Source organism: Taudactylus pleione, unplaced genomic scaffold, assembly GCF_031769625.1.
Source record: "Taudactylus pleione unplaced genomic scaffold, aTauple2 ptg000190l, whole genome shotgun sequence".
NCBI classification, from domain to species: domain Eukaryota; kingdom Metazoa; phylum Chordata; class Amphibia; order Anura; family Myobatrachidae; genus Taudactylus; species Taudactylus pleione.
Window position 1 is genome coordinate 8003511 of NW_028284592.1, and position 9483 is coordinate 8012993.

The window sequence follows — 9483 nt, forward strand, 5'->3', positions numbered from 1 at the left end:
CTCAGAAGGCTGATTATTGACTGATCTGCGACCAATGCTGCGTCTTTGTACACAGTCGCATGAAATTGCGAAACCGCCTGTGGGTGTCTCAGTACAAATCCAGGCGGCTGCGACACTTTCATATGTAAATATGGCAAGCCCGTCCACTCTTTGCAAGGTATGGAAACTATATATAATAAAGTTGCAGAATTAGCAATTGAACTAATACATATTAGGTGCATGCCCGATTCCGACAAATCGTGTAAAATATGCCCATATTTCGATCACGATGCCGATGCGCGTCCCCGCAGGTCATACATCGCATCTTCAGATCTGCCGTGCTGTAGGGCAGATCTGACCATCTCAGTCACGATGCACTGGAATAGTTAGGAGGCACGATAGATCGTTTGTCACATTGGACAGTTTTTAACACCAAATCGTGTGTAGGACTGCCGGGGAGCTGCTGGGGAGAGTTCAAGGGGAAATCGTCAGACACAATGTCGGAACGTGAGCACATCACCAAGTGTGTAGGCACCTTTAGGGAGAACATATATATTTTATTTTTAAAAAAAATTAAAATGTCTTTTGTTCTGTAATATCTGCTTGAGTAACTTATATGCAAAATTAAATTGACTAGTCGGGAATGAGAAAACTCTTTAAGTTATTCAAGTTAAGTTACAGAATACAGATAGAATAGGAATAGAGTGCCCCTAACCAAAATACTTACCGTCGGGATGCCAGCGCCAAGAATCTGAGCGCCAGCATCCCGACTGCCGGGATATAAACTACATTACCGTGTGTGTGTGTGTGTATATATATATATATATATATATATATATATATATATCACATGTTTATATAAACATCTTTTTTTTTATTTCTAGATAAATGGTATTTTAACAGAGAATATGTCTTTAACTGAGGCTCAGGCGTTGATCGAGAAATCGCGAGGGAAGCTTCAGCTAGTAGTCCTTCGAGACAAAAAGCAGACTTTGATTAACCTGCCATATGTGGAGGACAGCGATTCCGAAATGGAAGGTAAGTGCTAAATGGTCTATTTGGTGATGTATAGTATTTATAAATGTTTATGTGTATTTTTGTCATGGTTTTTATATACATAAACAGTATTCGTTTCCTTAGACTAAGCTTAAGGCAACTAATCACTAATAAATTCATTTATTTATTTTCAAATACTCCTTTGCAGCTGCGGCTTCTACCTTTTTACCTGAGTGGGGCTGCCGCTTGTCTGGCCAGCTGGGTCCCGGCGCCTGCGCAAAGGATCTGGCAGGCGCCGGGACCGGCGCATGAGTGGCGGTATTGCAGCACATATGCATGACACCGGCTTCTAGGGACTGCATTGCCTGCAGCCCCTGGAAGCCGTGTAGGGCTGCCCGAAAGGTAGAGCAGTAGCTTCCACTGGAAGCCACTCTCTGCTAATCTCAGCCCATACTGGCAGTCCCAGGGGAGGAGACACCTCTGGGGCTGCCTGACCTGTGCGTGACTGGCAGGTGGCGTTTCCAATGGTAAGCCACCACCCAGTCACAATGTAGCCAGTGCAATCAAAGATGGCAACTGGCTCACTGAAGTGGTGGATTTTAATGGGAGGGGGTTGCAGCCCCTAGTAAAATCCGCCACTGCTCGTTTGTCAGTTTTGTGTATGTAACAAGTTGGACGTAAATACTTTTCCACATCGAAGTACATTTTACACCAGATGAAGATGCATTGTGATGTTTGTACACTATGTAGACAAAAGTGATTGGACACCCCTGACAAGAACACTTTGTAGGGAGGCCCATGCACTTGCAGTTCTACGGAAACAACAAATGTTTTTATCCGGACAACCATGCCACCTATCATGTGTCCAGGGCGATGCTGGACTGGTATACAGAAAATTCGATAACCCGGATGGACTGGCCAGCTCAGAGTCCCGATCTTAACCCCATTGAGAGATGAATTGGAGCGACGGGTGTGTTCTAGGCCGACACAATCTTCTTCAGTGTCACAGTTAGTCACTGTACATATGGTGGAATGACAAAACATACCGCCTGCTGTTGTCCAGGAACTTGTGGACAGTTTGCTAAGAAAAGCGTCTGCAGTAATCACTGCACATGGTGGACCTACAAAGTACTGACGTCAATAAACTCTTGTTGATCTATTTGCTGTTAGTGTCCTATCTCTTTTGTCTACATAGTGTAGCTATATATCTTCAAAACACTGACAAAGTCCTGTTTAACTGTGTAGGAAGTGGCTGGTAATCAATGTTTCCTGGGTGTCATTGACATTACGTTTCCCTACTAATAATATTATATTACATTTATGGCATAAACTGAAATGTAATAAAAAATTATTAAAAGTAGTTGGAAGCAGACCTATTAATATGTATTTGTTCTAGGTCATCTACAATTTTAATAACGTGTTTGATTTTTAGATGAGCCGTCATACACAAACAAGAGAAGAAATCCAAGATCCAAAGAGCAGTAAGCCAAATAAAGGTATTTACCCATACATTTGTATACCAGTATTTCCTATAGACATTGCCATTGCTCCCTGCATGTATTTTGTGAAATGAAAGTGAAATAGATTCAAAGTGTACAAAATGGAAAATTAAAACTGCTTTAAAATAATGGGAGAATTCTTACTAAAATATCAACATCCTCTTAAACAACATTGCTTTTAATATACTTTTAAAAAAAATATTTAAATTTGTCCCCAGCTAAAATTCCCTTTGATAATAAAAGCTGCTTATATATTTCATAAAGCAATAGCTTGATGTTAGTTTAGTCTGATTTTATTGAATTTTGGGGAAAGTGCATTATACATTGCACCACTTTATACATCCCATTATTCAGTCGCATTTTCATGGAGCACTCCCCCAGCAGTGACTATTTTCCAAGTTGCTCCTCAGAAGCAGATGTTTCTTACCAACTCATTCTACTTCTGGCAGGGGCGGATTAGTCATTAAAGTCACCGGGATGTTTCCCGGTGGGCCGACCGGACTGTGGGGCCGCCTGTTACCCCTCCCCAGTAGCTCATCACTAACCCCCGACCTTGTAGGATTGACAGCCCCAGCCTGTGAGCGGCCCCGCCTCCTGTAGCGCGTCTTGTGGCGTCACTAATCGGGGGCCTTCTTTGATGATTCACAGCCCAGCGCCGACTGTCAGCGCATCCACCATTACTTCACAGGCACTAGCAGCCCGCCGGCCCCTGTAGGGGCTGTTAAGTGCCAATAGCAAAACAAATGAAGAATGTCCAAAAGACATCTTCCTGTCACATAGCATTGACGGAGGCAGTGGCTCTTATTAGCCTCCGACGCCGCCCGCTATTCCAAACCCCGCTGTGCCTCATATTTACACACTGCTCAGTATAGGCTGCCTGCCACTGAGCGTCAGTGACAGGCAGCCTATACCGAGCAGTGTGTGAGCTCCGCTGTGCCTGTCTCCCTGAGCGCAGGTGCCTGTTCCCAGCATTTCTCCCCTCCTCTAGGAGCCAGATCAGATGCTGGGCTTCCAGTTTGTATTGTGAGGCTGTGACTGGTATGTACTCTTATGTAAATTTGTAACTGTATATATGAATATATGTACTGTACATATGGATATGAATGTGTGCTTATGTGGTTGGTATCTGTATATTAGTATATATATGTACCTACAGTGTGTTTGTGTATCTTAACTATGTGTATTTGTATATGGAAATGAGTGTCTCTATGTACCTATGCATATGTGTGTCTGCTAACTGTATATGGAAATGAGTGTCTCTATGTACCTATGCATATGTGTGTCTGCTAACTGTATATGGATATGAGTGTCTGTACTGTATGTGCCTTTGCATATGTGTATCTGCTAACTGTATATGGAAATGAGTGTCTATGTACCTATGCATATGTGTATCTGCTAACTGTATATGGATATGAGTGTCTGTACTGTATGTGCCTTTGCATATGTGTATCTGCTAACTGTATATGGAAATGAGTGTCTCTATGTACCTATGCATATGTGTGTCTGCTAACTGTATATGGATATGAGTGTCTGTACTGTATGTGCCTATGCATATGTGTATCTGCTAACTGTATATGGAAATGAGTGTCTCTATGTACCTATGCATATGTGTGTCTGCTAACTGTATATGGATATGAGTGTCTGTACTGTATGTGCCTATGCATATGTGTATCTGCTAACTGTATATGGAAATGAGTGTCTATGTACCTATGCATATGTGTGTCTGCTAACTGTATATGGATATGAGTGTCTGTACTGTGTGTGCCTTTGCATATGTGTATCTGCTAACTGTATATGGAAATGAGTGTCTATGTACCTATGCATATGTGTATCTGCTAACTGTATATGGATATGAGTGTCTGTACTGTATGTGCCTTTGCATATGTGTATCTGCTAACTGTATATGGAAATGAGTGTCTGTACTGTATGTGCCTTTGCATATATGTATCTGCTAACTGTATATGGAAATGAGTGTCTATGTACCTATGCATATGTGTATCTGCTAACTGTATATGGAAATGAGTGTCTCTATGTACCTATGCATATGTGTATCTGCTAACTGTATATGGATATGAGTGTCTGTACTGTATGTGCCTTTGCATATGTGTATCTGCTAACTGTATATGGAAATGAGTGTCTCTATGTACCTATGCATATGTGTGTCTGCTAACTGTATATGGATATGAGTGTCTGTACTGTATGTGCCTATGCATATGTGTATCTGCTAACTGTATATGGAAATGAGTGTCTATGTACCTATGCATATGTGTGTCTGCTAACTGTATATGGATATGAGTGTCTGTACTGTGTGTGCCTTTGCATATGTGTATCTGCTAACTGTATATGGAAATGAGTGTCTATGTACCTATGCATATGTGTATCTGCTAACTGTATATGGATATGAGTGTCTGTACTGTATGTGCCTTTGCATATGTGTATCTGCTAACTGTATATGGAAATGAGTGTCTGTACTGTATGTGCCTTTGCATATATGTATCTGCTAACTGTATATGGAAATGAGTGTCTATGTACCTATGCATATGTGTATCTGCTAACTGTATATGGAAATGAGTGTCTCTATGTACCTATGCATATGTGTATCTGCTAACTGTATATGGATATGAGTGTCTGTACTGTATGTGCCTTTGCATATGTGTATCTGCTAACTGTATATGGATATGTGTCTGTACTGTATGTACCTTTGCATATGTGTATCTGCTAACTATATGGATATGAGTGTCTGTATGTGTATCCACTGCTCTCTGTAAAATCTTCCCCTCTTCCATACAACCTCTTTAGTCTCTCCCCATTCTCCATTTATCCTCCCTCTCCTCCTACTGTCCTGTCCTTCCCTTTCCCTCTCACCTTCACCTGCTGTATACCCCTACTATGGTTCTAACTAAATTGACTTTAATATGTGCATTTGAAAAATGAAAAGGTAATCTGTACTGGGACAGGAATGGCTGTGTCTGATTGTATAGCTCTGCGTTATATGATGGGAATTAGTGCAAGGCTGTCCAAGTTGTGGTCCCACGTCGGAGCGGAGTGTTCCAGGCTTATTTGTTTGCTTCTACAGTACTTCTCTGATAATGAATCTCTAACTGATTTATATTACATAGTGGGTGAGCATGAAAGGCTGACGCTGCACAATCTGTAGGGTCTGACTTATTATTCTGGCATGAGATGGATTCACTCTGTATTAACCACTTAACTGACAAATTCTTTCTCCAAAAACTGCTCCGAAATTGTCGTGTTTTTTTATGATTGAATTAGGTCTGGAACAGCTTTTTAAAACTTATCAAACACTATTTTCTAAAAAAAAGAAAAAAAAATTTTAAGCGCTGTATACCATAAAAATGGCAATTTTTATGCTATATAGTACTGTTGGCCATCAATAGAAACATCGATTGTGACCACAGCTGCTGATGTTTTCTTAGCATCGGTTGGGGCTGCCATCTATATACGTGTGTGTGTGTGTATATATATATATATATATATATATATATATATATATATATATATATATATATATATATATATATATAGAAATATATGTGTGTGTGTAATAAATATATATATACACACATGTATATTTATGGCCAGGGCTCTGATTTATTCATGAGGTGGGGTTATCGTCAATGGGGAAGCGGCTGCTGATAGCGGGGGTGGAGTGAAGGAAGGACAGCGCTACCTTCCCTGCCTGGCGGCTGCTGCTAGCCGGAGTTTGAGGGAGAGAAGGACAGCGCTGTTTTCTCTACCCTGTCCTCTCGGCAGCTGCCGGGGGGGGGGGGGGTTCGCCGGCGCTGGGCTGCAGTGATCGGCCCACGGGGAGGGGCAAAGTGTGCAGAGGGACCAGGAGGTCCCTCTGTGATTGGCGGCTGCTAGAAAATGATTTTCCAGCAGCCGCCCATAGAGCTTTTCTGACTGGTTGTATCGGAGAAAGCTCAGTCTGGTATGGTCGTATCTGATACGACCATGCCAGGCAAGTGGTTAAGGGGCTGATTCAGAGATAGGCGCTATAGCACAGCCACTGCGTCTTTGTGAAATTATGCTAAAGCTGCAGGAGGCATCTTAAGCAAAGAGACACTCCATTGGAGGTTCTCTTATTCGCTGCTGCATCAGAACAACTGCGTGATCATCGGACAACTGAGTAACCCTCAGGTTACTCACAATGTCCAGCAAAATGACGCTGCCAGGGCCAGTGAAGCTGCGTCCAAGGACGCAGCTATTTGGCTTTGGCACACCCAGAAAACGGTGCCGACACATCCCCAGCAGCATGTCAATCATGATTGGCGGGTGGGATACAGGGTGGGTGGGATTCAGACCCGTTCACTAGGCTGCATTCACTCGTAGCCAGCCCGATTGTTGCAAACTGCGCATGTGTATAAGTTGCAGTGCACGTGCGCGAACCAATCACTGCGAGTGGGAGATGATCGCTCTCATCATACTTCCAGAGCGCTAGTTTGAGTGACAGAACAGGGCGTGTGTAGGTGGTGGCTGGGGATGGTCTGTGTAAACTGGGTGCGCTTGCACTAGCGCAGGCGTGGCTGGGTGTCTTTACACCAATTTAAGGGAGTGCATAATTAAGATGCAGCGTCAGCATACACGTCACTGAGCTGTTACACACAGGGATGCTCGGAGTGTCACCCGATGGTACCAATGTTTTCATACATTTCCTGGAGATGACGTCTGAAAGTGGACGTCTTTACTCCAGGCTGGTGGGCGTCTGACTTCACCCGGCGGTCGTACATTAAGACATAGAGGGCATCCTATGTCTTAGCGTTCGATTGCGGCATTTGCGAGCGCACGCAGCCTAGCGAACGGATCTGAATCGGGCACACAGTGAGCAATCTTGCAATGGTAGACCTGCACATGCACAGATCTGTAATCCCTCCTACTTTGCTATTGGCTCTGCCTACAGTTGATCTGGTGCCGCCTACTTGAGGTCTCTTCCAGAAATTTTTCCAGGGCCACTTTTAATCCCCAATCCACCCCTGACTTCTAGTATTTCTCCTGAGCTGATATCTGGGAAACATGTACTCCGTCTGGTGTATTTGAAGAATGCCAAAACCCAACATTATATAAATGTATACTTTTGGCATATCTCATGCTTTGCATAAAAAAGCATGTGTAATATATATATATTTATATATAATATGTGTATGTACAATCCAATAGGGCGGCACACTCACAACAAAAATAATAAATTGCCCCGTGCCCTCCACGGATGTTTTAAACATTGTTGTATATGATGTATTAAACATCGGAATTTATGTGTAACTCCAGTGCCCTGAACATTATTTATATACCAGAGTACTTCTGTATGTGTGTGTGTAATATAAATATATATATATATATATATATATATATATACAAAATATGCTCTATTTTATCAGTAATGTACGTGGTACCAACTGCATTTCAATATCGGTGCTAACAATGATATACTGCAAAATTGTGCATCTAGCAAACAAAAGCATGGGGATTTTGTTAATAGTCTGAGAATAAAAAATTAAGCTTGCAGTCTGTCGTCAAGTGACCCGAATTCTTTGCAAGTTCCTACACTAGCATATATGCCATTAAATTACAGTTAAATGCACTCACCTCTCAGGTACAGGGGGTAACATCTAGACAAGGGCTGGAGAGTGAGCCTCACCAAGCTAGGCTTTTTATAGTCTTGATTGGAAGCAGCCACTATAGTACTAGGCAAATTTTTAAAACCGAACAGAAATATGCCCGCACTTTGTTTTACTACCAACTGTGTGGCAGTATTAATGCCATATATATGTATACTAAACAGACTTTTTTTTTTTCGGCGCTAACAAGAATATACACAGTGTACTGTGTGTGTGTGTGTGTGTTAGTAAACAATAACTTCTGTGTTACCAATGGTGATGCAGTAATTGTTAAACTACAGTAGGACAGCCCAAGAAAAGGCATACTACAAGAAAAATGACAATGCAAGAAAATACACATACACCTCTTTTGATTATGAAGTACTTTGTCATAAGTGTCATGCAACAAGCAAGAATGTATTGAGTCTTTGGAAATCTGAATCATAAGTCTAATTGTTGACTGCATATTGTAAGAGCAGTATAGAGGGGATCCCAACTGCAGAATGCCGGCAAAGGATTTATGATAGGCGTCGAAATACCGACTCCTATCATAATCCCGACGCCGGATGTGTGTGCTTGTTTTACAATAATGTAATGTGTGCTTGTATTACAATAATGTAATGTGTGCTTGTTTTTACAATAATGTAATGTGTGCTTTTTTTTACAATAATGTAATGTGTGCTTTTTTTTACAATAATGTAATGTGTGCTTTTTTTTACAATAATGTAATGTGTGCTTTTTTTTACAATAATGTAATGTGTGCTTGTTTTGCAATAATGTAATGTGTGCTTGTTTTGCAATAATGTAATGTGTGCTTGTTTTACAATAATGTAATGTGTGCTTGTTTTACAATAATGTAATGTGTGCTTGTTTTGCAATAATGTAATGTGTGCTTGTTGTTTTTTTTCACATTGCAGGTCCATGTGATGGGTCTTCCAACCTCAGATCAATTTTGTGTTACCAAAGATATAGACGTAATTGAAAAACCCAGATATTTGTATTTTGTATTCCATTAAAGGTACATTGTTAACAAAAACAAACTAAATCAAAAGCTCTGTATTGTGAAAAATTATTTGCAACAATGTTTGTTTACTTTAAAGAGATTTAGAAGATTTTAATACAGATTTCTAAAATACTCTGCAGTTGTGGAAAAAAGTTAATTCTGAAAGACAACACACATTGCATTGATTCCCATGTTTTTCTTATGGTGATATATGCCTATACACCAGCCTTTTGATGTATTCATTGTGATGAATCTAGATTTAAGAGAATTAACTAAGGGCAAATCTTAACAAATGTTTTTTTTTGTTGTTTTTTTTTTACATTTTCAAACTTTTGCAAATCTTTTTTTTTTTTTGTAAATTTTATTTTGTTTTATACTTAATGTATTGCTC

The 9483-nt window shown here is 40.7% G+C and overlaps 1 protein-coding gene across 2 annotated transcripts in view; it reads left to right on the forward strand.

Moving 5' to 3' along the window:
• LOC148519378 (tight junction protein 2-like) overlaps nt 1–9224 on the forward strand; it is a 71286-nt gene extending 62062 nt beyond the window's left edge. For both annotated transcript variants that reach the window (XM_088476615.1, XM_088476616.1), the window contains 3 exons: nt 864–1017; nt 2408–2471; nt 9007–9224. In XM_088476615.1, coding sequence (XP_088332741.1) covers nt 864–1017; nt 2408–2460 — 207 coding nt within the window. In that variant the 3' untranslated portion in view covers nt 2461–2471; nt 9007–9224. The remainder of the gene's footprint in view (nt 1–863; nt 1018–2407; nt 2472–9006) is intronic.
• The last annotated feature ends 259 nt before the right edge of the window (nt 9225–9483 follow it).